At 52.8% G+C, this 12,116-nt stretch overlaps 1 protein-coding gene across 2 annotated transcripts in view; it reads left to right on the top strand.

Annotated features, from left to right (window-relative positions):
• Positions 1-3,916, top strand: part of SYNGR1 (synaptogyrin 1) — a 32,094-nt gene extending 28,178 nt beyond the window's left edge. The window contains exon 4 of one of the 2 annotated variants that reach the window (XM_075553595.1): positions 441-3,916. In XM_075553595.1, coding sequence (XP_075409710.1) covers positions 441-662 — 222 coding nt within the window. In that variant the 3' untranslated portion in view covers positions 663-3,916. The remainder of the gene's footprint in view (positions 1-440) is intronic. The other variant, XM_075553596.1, reaches the window with a different exon arrangement.
• Positions 3,917-12,116: the final 8,200 nt, after the last annotated feature.

Here is a 12,116-nt window from a genome sequence, read left to right on the forward strand (position 1 = left end):
CCCATTGGCCAGGATTTTGACACCTGACCAGACACAGCAAGAGAGGCCCAGAAGAATGTGATGGCTTTGGGGGCAAGGCCAAGAGTTCTTGCCCACCAAGAAGCTCTTTATTTTCCTGTTCAACCAACACTGCTGAAAACAGAGTTTGGGGCAGATGCTGCCTTGGGCCATATCAGCACGCCATGATGGAAGGTCTAGCATGTTCCTTTGGGCCATGCCAGCTCTCTGCAGTGGAGGGCCTAGCATGTTTGGTAGCCCAGTGTGTCTGAGCCCCTAGGCTGCTGCAAGACAGTCTTCTCTCTTGCCCCCCTCCCCCTTGGACTCCTCCCTGGTGCTCTGAGGCCCTTTAACCCCATGTCCTGTGCACTCACCTCTACTAACCTAGCCTTCTTGTCTATCTCTCCCTAACTTCCCTGCCCTCGCCCCACCGCCCCTCTCAGGCGGGCCAGGCCTTCCTGGCCTTCAAGCGGTACAAGATTGGCGCCGACTCGGCCCTCTTCTCCCAGGACTACATGGACCCCAGCCAGGACTCGGGCGTGCCTTACGCCCCCTACGTGGAGCCCAGCGCCGGGCCGGATCCCGCCGGCATGGGTGGCACCTACCAGCAGCCTGCCAGCGTCTTCGACCCAGAGCCCCAGGGCTACCAGTCACAGGGCTACTGAGCCGTAGTGACCACCTGCCCCTGCCTGCCCTGCCCCCCACACCCCAGCCCCTTGCTCCCCCCCAGGACCCCCTGCCCAGTGCCATGTCAGCCTCAGCTGTGCCACCTAGTCCCAGGTGGGGCAGGGGCAGCAAGGCAAAGAGGCCTGTCTGTGTGTGTGCGCACCTGTGTGTGAAGGGGTCTATGCCCAGCTTGGGCCTGGGGGGCAGCAAGGGGTATTGGTATGCTCGTTCATAATGCCAGTGTGCATTCCTGAGCACCTCCTGTGTGTCCGGCCCAGGTGGGGAAGGAGACACAAGTGACCCAGAGCGGGAAGGGGAGAGAAGGAGAGGGCGTGGATGGCTCCTGAGGTCAGAATAGGATACTGGGAGGGTTTGGTTCAGCTCGGCCTCGCGGTGAGTGCAAACCCCACTGGGCACAGGGGGCTTTCACCTGCAGAGCCCTCTGGATTCTCACAATATCCTGAGGAGAGCTGGGGGTGGGAGGGGGCTTCTCCACTCTGTGATAGGGCTGACACGGAGGCTTGGGGAGGCCAGGGTCACTCAGGCAGCCATCGGGATTGTGGAGCTGATCCCAGGGATCACACTGCAGGGCGCTGGTCTCCCCCGACCACTCAGCCGGGGCAGCTGTTGGGAGCTCTATAAGATACTGACTCTACGACAAGCAAGGCCCCACAGGACCCCACCCCCAACCCCCAGCAGCCCCTCTTGCCCTTGGCCACCCTCCAGAGGTGGTGAGCTGAGAGGCCCCCTTCCCGTCTGCCTGTTTCCCTGTGAGTCGCTCTTTGTCCTCCTATCCCATGGAAGTCTGGGTAGTCTGGGGGCTCAGCTCCCACCTCCGCCCCCCTTGGCCCCACCCCCTTGGTGGCCTTGGAACAACAGCAGTGTCTCCTTGTCTGGCTGGGCATGAGGAGTGCTAACCTGGGGGCTACGGGGCTGAGGAAGCTCAGGAAGAGGAGGCTGAACTGGTGTCCCCCACAGGTGCCCAACTCCCACCCTGATGGCCTTCCTGGTGGTCCCCTGATCTGGAACTGCCTTCTTAGCTTCCATCTGGGGTCAGCCAGGATGTGGGGGGTGGGGCAGCCAAGGACAGTGAGGCCCTTCCTTGCTCCCAGAGGCCCCTGGGGCTGGCTTGAGCATCTGCATCCCCACGTGCCAGCTGGGATGACTTGGGTAGGGAGTCCCTGCGTGTCAGAGGTTCGGTGGGGTCATGGCTGTGGGTCCCCAAAAGGCACAAAGAGGATGAGGAGGTTTCCGGTGGCAGCGGGAGGGCTTCTTGCTCAGGTGGTCTCTGGGTTGAGCCTGGGGGGATGGGGAGACCCAGATTGGGGAAGGTGTGAGGGGGCTGTGTGGCCAGTCACTGGGAGAGCCGAGGGCCTCTCCTGTCCATCCAGGGTCCACACTCGGCCTCCGGGTGCCCTTGGGGCTGTGCGCGAGCCCCTGGGGAGATCCCAGGGTTTTTTCCATCCTTTTCTCTAACAAGAACCCTGAGAGGCAGGGCCTAGCTACGCCCCTGCTCATCTCACCAGGCAGGCAGTGTGCTCTGGGGACCTGGACTGTGGGCGGGCATGGTCCCTGCCCTCAAGGAACACTGAGCAACTGCCCAGATTCCACTGCAGGTGACAGGAGGGCACAGAGCGCAGGCAAGGGACTTGGGGAACCTCTTACAGGAGCGGGGAGCTGGTGGAGTGAGGGAGCTGGGGAGTGTGTATCTGAATTCAGTCCGATTCCAGGCCCAAAGGCAGCAGGGCCTCCAATAGCCAAGGGGCAGCGCATCGTGGGTGACCACCCTCTGTTAGGTCTGGGGAAGGGACTCTGTTCCCCAGGTGACCCCGGGGGCCACCGGCCTCAGCAGTGACCTCTGAATCAGATCCCTTTGGGAACCAGTGCTGTTTGGGTGGGCGTGGCCCATCGCTGGCAGGGAGGCTCTGCGTTCCTCTCTTGCTCATGCCCCACCGCCCTTTCCCAAGGGCAGGAGGAGCCTCCAGGGTGCTGCCCACCCGCTGCCCCTGGGCACCAGCTAGCCGTGTACAGATCAGGTCCTCTGCAGGCTCCCCCGGCTGCTCCCTTGTCATGGGGCTGTAGGACAGGATGCCTATTAGATTCGTCCAGTCCATGCATGTTTATTACAGGCCCTCTCGCACCCCCACGCCAAGACTGGAAAAGACGGCAAGACCCTGCCTCCTTGCCAGGAGTGAGGGAAGTACCAACAGGGCACCACCTAGATACTCCCCCCTACATCTGGCTCCCACCCTGGCTAGCCACTGGCAGGGACCAGCCACGTGGAGACGGACAAGGTTTGAATGGGGCCCAGCACACCTGACTGGTCTTCTGGAATATTTAACTGAGTACATGTCCTCAGAGCCTCAAGCTCAGAGCCTGTCTCCTCGCCCTTCCCGCTGCCCTCTCTGCCTCTTCCCTGCTCCCAAGCCTTTCCTGGAAGAAGGGCCCACTGCAGCCTCACCCTGCAGAGTCTGGGTCCCATCCCCACCAAGCACAAGAGGAGGCACGGAATACCTGGATACCATGCAAGGGCCCTTAATGATGCTGGAGGCTGGGGGGATGGGCAGAGACTAGCCCAAGGTCACTGAGCTGGGGGCTCAGGGGGCAAGTCTCCTTCAACTCTAGACCTCCTTGTCTGTGTGCCCCTGCCCAGCTCTAGGTGGGGTGTCCCAATTGAAAGGCCCCTTCCCAGAAGCCAGTATCAGGTCCCCATTCCATTCCCCCTGGTGATTCTGGGCCTCCAAAGACTCTTGGGGGCCCAGGCTTCCCCCATGTAATGAAACCCTTCCACTTGTCACTCCTTGGGGACCCTCCTAACCTAGCCCAAGACCCCTTCGATTTTCCTAGGAGCATTAAGGGGTACATGCCTCCCATGAGTTTGTGGGAGGATGGACTGGGCTGGCCATCTCCCAGCGCTGCCCCTGACCTGACATCCCCATCCCCAGGTGCCCACAGCCCTTGCCTGGTCACTCCGGGCCCCCCCGCAGCGTTACTGCCTGTGTATAGTATAAATATATATATTTTCTATATATAAGATGTATAATATAAGGCTCCACAAATATATGTGTGTGTGTGTGCAGTGAAGGGCGCCTCCTCCTGGGCACCCCCCGCTCTAGACTCCGCCACCTCGTGCTGTCTCCAGAGTGAATCCAGTGGCAGTGGCCCCCCTGTGTGTGACACTCGTCCATTTGTGGTGAGCCAAGTGAAGGTGGTGACTTCTGGTGACGTAATAAAGTGAAGCTTCCAAACCCTGCGGGCCTTGCTCATGTGTCCTTGTGTTGCTCTGTGAGTGCGGCATGGACTTGCCTGCTCCCTGCACCGTCCTTGATCTCGGCCATATTTTATTTACCCATTGTTCAGTAAAATAGTCAATCTGCAGCTTATATTCTTTCAGAAATTGAAGTCATTGCATGTGAAGCCTCTCATGCCCCTTCTCACACGCACTCGCTGACACCATCACCATTCCCTGGCTTATAAACTTGACTGGTCTCCCTACATTGCACTTCCACGCTGTGACATCCATTTGTGTGCAGGACTTGTTTTTAAATTTAGTGACTCTGAGCTGACCTGTTTCTCCCGAAGCCTTCAAGTGGCAGAATGAATAAGGCAGGCCAGAGAAGATGTGATGCGATGCATTTGCATGATGGTGGTGGTGGACACTGGAAGTCCCACGGGCGCCCAGAAGAACAAGCAAGACCGGCTTAGAGAAGGTGGAGCTAGAATGGGCCTTAGAACCAAGGGTGGTGGGGCTTTGTCACCGCTGTTCTGAGGAGGGACGCGCCCCTGGAGCAAAGGACACCAGGCTTGGTGAGATTGAGGGTCCGCGAAAAGGAGAGGAAGACTCACAGATCGCAGCCACGGTGGCCGCCACAAGCAGGCTCATGCCTAACGGTGGTGGGCATGGCACAGGCCCAGGCGGCGTTTTGATCTGTTGGCCAGGAGCTGGCTATGGCTTGGAGCCAACTCTAGCTCCCAACGACTGGGCCCTAGCCACTGAACACACGGACCGTCCTTGTCCTGGAAGCAGCGGGGAGAGGGATTGTAAACATCCCAGTGAAAGTAGAACTTGTGGAAAGCCATGGGGCAAGAGAAGGCAAGAGGTAGGACGCATGCTCAGGACCTGTCCAGCCGCTGGGAGCGGGCAGGACAGGGACAAGACTGCAAGGGGTGTGCTAGGCAACATTCTCGAGGGAAGAACGGGCACCCAGAGGGCCCTGGCTGGTGGGTGTGGGGGAGGCGGGGAGAGAAGCAACAGATCAGAGGCTACGTGGTCGCGTCATACCTGATAGGTGTTTGGGATAATTCTATAATATGGGGCCCTACTGAGGGGGGCTGGCTACCCTGTACAAGCTTCAAGTAGACCATCGGTGGGCCAGGTGGCAGATGAGGAAGGCTGCTGCCCATTACTCGGGCAGGATGGTCACCCTGGCAATGGGATCGTGGGCGGAGCCAAAGTAAGGGCTTGAAAGCCAAGGGGATGTGCTGGTGGGTTGAATAAAGTGTGGCCCTTGTGAGAAAGACTCTCCTGTCACTTGCGCTCAGGTGTCCTGTCTGTCACGGGGCTTGCTCGCCCACAACGCATCCATCTGAAAATCCTACCCTAGTCCCAGCCCAGGGTCGTGCCCTTGGCTCTCTGGACAGAGGTGAGCACCTGAGCGCAGAGTGAGCAGCTGGTACACACGCGAAAGAGCAATGATGGAGCCAATCAGGTTGCTTTCCTCCAAGTTGGGCGGAGCGATGGGCTGCGAATCCGTGCAACCAAAAGCGCAACCATCACTTAGCTGGGAAGATCCAGAACCCCCACCCACCTCGTGAGAGCTACCCATCACCTGTACCCAGTGGGCGCCAGGCTTCCCACCCCAGGGGAAAGCACTTGCCTCCATCCAAAAAACATCAAACTCATTGCCGTCCAATCGATACTCAGCGACTCCATAGGGGCCGGGTATGACTGCCCCTAGGAGGGTCACTGACCGGGAGCAGAAAGCCCCGTCTTTCTCCTGGCATCGAACTGCTGACCTTGTGGTCACAGCCCAACTCGGAACCACGACGCCACCAGCCACCAAACAAGCCCGCCATTTTTAAACCTTTTTAAATTGTGGATTGGGTGAAAGTGAGTACCCTCCCTCACCCCCACCCCATGTCACATCACATCCTACCTCGTGTGTCTCCAGCTCCATCCTTCCTCCTCCCCTCACCCACCGAGCTTTGTCTTTGGATCTCCGCTGAAGATTCCCGTGTAGCTGTTCGCTCCTACAGGAAATTAAGCTGCGGCTGAGTTCACTTCAAGCCCGAAGGGTAATTTTTGCGTCCTAGTCTTAGGCTCTTAATCTCTCTCTAGGCTGGTCTTTTTTTTTTTTTAAGTTTTAAGCTTGACAGTTGTTTTGTTGTTTGTTTTACTTTTTTTATTTTTTTACATTTTATTAGGGACTCATACAACTCTTATCACAATCCATACATATACATACATCAATTGTATAAATCACATACATACATTCCCTGCCCCAATCATTCTCAAAGCATTTGCTCTCCACTTAAGCCCTTTGCATCAGGTCCTCTTTTTTTTTTCCCTCCCTCCCCACTCCCCCCTCCCTCATGTGCCTTTGGTAATTTATACATCGTTATTTTGTCATATCTTGCCCTATCCGGAGTCTCCCCTCCCCCCCTTCTCTGCCGTCCATCTCCCAGGGAGGAGGTCACATGTGGATCCTTGTAATCAGTTCCCCCTTTCCAACCCACTCACCCTACACTCTCCCAGCATCGCCCCTCACACCCTTGGTCCTGAAGGTATCATCCACCCTGGGTTCCCTGTACCTCCAGCCCTCATATGTACCAGTGTACAGCCTCTGCCCTATCCAGCCCTGCAAGGTAGAATTCGGATCATGGTAGTTGGCGGGAGGAAGCATCCAGGATCTGGGGGAAAGCTGTGTTCTTCATCGGTACTACCTCGCACCCTCATTGACCCATCTCCTCTCCTGAACCCCTCTGTGAGGGGATCTCCATTGGCCGACACTTGGGCCTTGGGTATCCACTCTGCACTTTCCCCTTCATTCTATATGGTATATATATATATATATATATATATATATATATATATATATATATATATATATATATATATATATATATATATATATATATATACACACACACATATATATACATATACATATCTATTTTTTTGTTGCATGATGCCTTATACCTCGTCCCTTTGGCACTTCGTGATCGCACAGGCTGGTGTGCTTCTTCCATGTGGGCTTTTTTGCTTCTGAGCTAGATGGCCGCTTGTTCACCTTCAAGCCTTTAAGACCCCAGACACTATCTCTTTTGATAGCCGGGCACCATCAGCTTTCTTCACCACATTTACTTGTTCACCTGCTTTGACTTCAGCAGTTGTGTCGGGAGGGTGAGCATCATAGAATGCCAATTTAATAAAAGAAAGTATTCATGCATTGAGGGAGTGCTTGAGTAGAGGCCCAAGGTCCTTCTGCCACCTTAATACTTAACCTATAAATATAGGCACATAGATCTATTTCCCCATCCTCATATGTATATTTGCATGCACATGTCTTTGTCTAGACCTCTATAAATGCTCTTTGCCTCCTAGCTCTTCCCTCTATTTCCCTTGACTTTCCTCCTGCCCCACTACCATGCTCCGTCCCCAGCTGGGTTACAGCTATACCTCTTCTTTACGTAACCTTACCCTTGATCATTCCCTACTAGGCCTGCCACTCCCCCCTCACCACCAATTTGGATCCCATGTTGTTCCCTTGTCCCTGGGTTTGTTAACACCACTTCCTTACCCCCTATCCCAAGTCCCCCCGGAACTGTCAGTCTTGTTTTTCCGACAGACAGTTCATCCAGTCTGTCTTATTTGGACAGACCTGTGGAGATAATAACATGCACAAAAACAAGACAGAGGAAAACAAAGCAACAGCATACAACCAGACAACGAAACAGCAACAACAAACCACTGACAAAGAACAAAACACATCAAGAAAGAAAAGCTTGTAGTTAGTTCAAGGATCGTTTGTTGGCCTTTAGGAGTGTTTTCCAGTCCAGTCTGTTGGGGCATCACACCCTGGCCCCAAAGTCCACTTTCAGCATTCCCTGGGGACCTTGCCGCTCCATTCCCTTGCTATTCCGCTGCACTCCCCCAGTGCTTTGCCTTGGTGTGGTGGGATCAGGTCAGGTGCAATTCGCAGACTGTGTCTCCGGTGCTGTCCCCTGTAGCACCATTGGTCACTGAGGGGCATCATGTCTCATAGTGGGGCCAGCCATGTTGTCCTCTCTGTGGACTGGCTGCTCTAATCAGGAACATCATCCTCACGGCCTGGTGGGCCAGGCTGTGCTCCAATCTCTCCTTCTCCCCTTCATCTGCTGCCATGTGCTCTGATCAGATATGTCCCTCTCCCGGAGCTGCAGAATCAATGTCGTCCTTTGAAACAAATTCTTCTCAGGGGAGGGGCAGGAAAAAAAAAGACCATTTAGAAACCCTATGGAGCCAGAGCCCAAACATTCGGGAGCCAGGGACGCTAGATAACCCTGGAAAATATTGCCCTGAGACGATCTGTTGACACTGAAGTAAAATACCCCCTGAAGTCTTCTTTGTCTGAGTAACCAGCCTCTGCAATCTCACGGGTTCGTAGGCACAACTGTACGGCGATGATACATAAAGATCATAGTAAAGTCACAGAAGATAGGAGAGAAGATGAAACAGAGGAGTCAGACACGTTTCCTGGTAGCATGCTCACCTCAGGAAGAATCTTTACTGTCTTGGGATATTTGTAGGTAGCCATAAGACATGCATATTCAGTAGTTCCATATGTCACAAGGTGGGTGGGAACCACAGTAAAGTCCCTGAGCTCTCAGGTGAGAAAACCCAATACCTGCATTGAAGGAAGACAGTGGGGAGGGATGGGTGCCGCAGTGGGAGGACATAATCAGGGACTGTCTGCTTCCATAGTGAGACAGGCAGCACCGCTGTTAGGGGAGAATCCGTGGGAATGATGTTTACAGCTGGATAATGTGCTTGGACTTTATCGCTGACTTACCAAAGTGGAGGCTTTCCTACCATGGAATAGTAGCTATCCAGATTCCCTCTGTTATAAGTCATATTCCCCTCGGTGTTAGTCCCACACTTCTTTTTTTTTTTTAACATTTTATTAGGGACTCATACAACTGTTATCACAATCCATACACATACATACATCAATTGTATAAAGCACATCCATACATTCCCTGCCCCAATCATTCTCAAGGCATTTGCTCTCCACTTAAACCCTTTGCATCAGGTCCTCTTTTTTGTTTTTTCCCCTCCCTCCCCGCTCTCCCCTCCCAATGTGCCCTTGGTAATTTATACATCGTTATTTTGTCATATCTTGCCCTATCCGGAGTCTCCATCCCCCCCCCTTCTCTGCCGTTCCTCTCCCAGTGAGGAGGTTACACGTGGACCCCTGAAATCAGTTCCCCCTTTCCAACCCACTCGCCCTCCACTCTCCCAGCATCGCCCCTCTCACCCCTGGTCCTGAAGGTATCATCCACCCTGGATTCCCTGTGCCTCCAGCCCCCATATGCACCAGTGTACAACCTCTGCCCTATCCAGCCCTGCAAGGTAGAATTCGGATCATGGTAGTTGTGGGGAGGAAGCATCCAGGACCGGGGGAAAGCTGTGTTCTTCATCGGTACTACCTCGCACCCTCATTGACCCATCTCCTCTCCCGAACCCCTCTGTGAGGGGATCTCCATTGGCCGACACTTGGGCCTTGGGTCTCCACTCTGCACTTCCCCCTTCATTCAATATGGTATATATACATATACATATACACATATAGACACACACATATATATACATATACACACATATATCTTTTTGCATGATGCCTTTATACCTGGTCCCTTTGGCACCTCGTGATTGCACTGGCCGGTGAGTCCCACACTTCTTAAAGCCAAAGAGTAACACCCCAAAGAGCCCACAGGAAAAGCTGATCCGGGAATGTAGCAAAGCCACAGGGTGTAAGGTCAAGGGACAGAAATCTGTTGTGTTTCTGTCTCTCTGAAAAGAGAAATTTCAAAGGGAGATTCCCACTTATTATAACAGTATCTAAGAGAGCGGTTCTCAACCTGTGGGACGCGACCCTTTTGGGAGTTGAACGATCCTTTCACAGGGGTCCTGATTCATAACAGTAGCAAAATTAGAGTTATGAAGAACCAATTAAAATAATTTTATGGTTGGGGGTCACCACAGCATTAGGAAGTTTGAGAGCCACTGATCTAAGATACTAACCTACCCAGAAATCTAACCATACAACGAGCATGGTAAACCATGGCTGCAAGCAGGCAAGAAAACCTGAATCCCTCCCTGTCCTCTGCAACCCAGTGGCACCCACCAGCACCCTGTATCCTGATCTGGGGACCCATGGACTGAGAGCGCATGCACCTTTGTTTAGCCACTCGTGCCAAGGACTTGTGAATCAGTGGAGCTGGCCTCTCCATGCGGCCACTAATGCCAGGGGCCCTTAGCACATTGGCACCTCCTTTCCCCCTAGCCATCTGCACGAGGGGCCCATGGACCAGAAACACCTGCTTCCCTGTGCAGCCAATGGCTCCAAAAGCCAGCCCAGCCACCCACACTGGGGTCCACAGATCAGCAGTGCCCGCCTACTCCCAACAGCCACCCGAGCCAGGGACCTCAACACTGGTGGCATATTCCCTGCCCCCAATGTCATGCTCAAGTAGACACATCTCCCTAGAGGGCACTCATGGACTGAAGACATTCCCCACACTGCTTCCCCACCAACCAGAGACAACCCTCACACTGCCCTGTGTGCCTGGGATCACAGGTGAGAGTTTCCACCCTCCTACCCAGTGAACGCCCACCCAGGCACCCCTACTCCAACCTAGCAACCTGAAAGACATAACACCCAACCCACTGGCCAGTGAGAACACCTGCACTCACACCCAGGTGACTGGAAAGACACGTTATTTCACCAGTAACCCCAGCCATATCCTCAAACACCCTGAACTCACACACACACACACACACATTCACAGCCACTGCCCCGCCAGCCCCGGGACAGGAGGTGAGAGCACCCATGCAGTAAGACCAGTACCAAGAGTAGCACACCTACATCAAAACAAAAAACTAGGACACAGCAAACAGAGCTACGATAGATAGACAGATAGATAGATAGATAGATAGATAGATAGATAGATAGATAGATAGATGAAATTACACTTTAATGTCTCAAACACAACACGCCATATCAAATCACATCAAGAAGCAGGGCAAATGGCTCCAGCAAGTGACCCAAACAAAGTAGCAGAGACCCTCTGGAGGAAGAAATGGTACTGGAACTACCCGAGAAGGGATTCAAAAGACTAGTATATAGGATTAGCCGGGAGATCAAGGAAAATCCAGAGAAATCCAAGGTCAACATAAACAGGGCAAGTAATACAAGAGCAACACAACACGATCAAATAATTAAAGTGTTAGAAACCAAAACAGCAACTAGAAATCCAAGAGATAAACAATAAGAGTTCAGAAATAGCTCAACAGAAGGAGAACTGAATCATTGAAAGACTAGATACACGAACAGGACAGATGCCAGGACACCAGTCTGAAAACAACAACAAAAGTGAGGAAAGCTTAAGAATTATGTGGCACATTATCAAGACAAAAAATTTACTTGTGATGAAGATTCCAGAATAGGAGGAGGCCAAACCCCCCACAAATCATCAAACAAATGCTGGCAGAAAACTCTTCAATATTACACGTGAGAAGATGTCCATCCAAAAAGTCCAGCAAGCTCCGTACAGTGTGGACCTCAAGAAAGAGTCCCCAAGATCCGTCACTATCGAACAAGACAGAACCAAAGACCCCGAGGGCAGCGTGGGACAAAGGAAAAGCTCCTACAGAAGTTGCCAAGATGAGCAAGATCTCATTACCTGTCTGCAGCCCTGCCATCACTCAGCCAGCGTGACGACATATGTAAACTCTGGAGGACAGACTGCCAGCCAAGAATTCTACATTCAGAAAAACTGTATCCAATACAATGGTGAAGTTAGGACATTTCCAGGTCAACAGGACTTAGGAGAACTTTCTGTGAAAACCAACTAAACCTTACAAGAATCGTGCAATGAACAGAGAATCTACAGCATCAAGCAACGACTGTGACTAGGACACGGCGCCGCATCCTCCAGATACCACTAAGAATTCTCCAAAATAAAACAAAGGTAAAAGGCTGGGAATGGAGGCCCAGGGACTTCACACTGTTAGTGATGTCATTGTTAAAGCAAAAGGGGAGAATAAGTGGAGAATAAGGGGTACAGTTATAGAACTTTCAGACGCAGAGGAAGTTAAGATCTCGAGAAATCAAAGATAACTGTAAATTTAGGAAGACCCGGAAATCAAAGATGACTGTAAATTTAGGAAGACCCAGTGTTCCAAGATGTGC

This window comes from Tenrec ecaudatus, chromosome 6, assembly GCF_050624435.1.
Source record: "Tenrec ecaudatus isolate mTenEca1 chromosome 6, mTenEca1.hap1, whole genome shotgun sequence".
Lineage (NCBI taxonomy): Eukaryota > Metazoa > Chordata > Mammalia > Afrosoricida > Tenrecidae > Tenrec > Tenrec ecaudatus.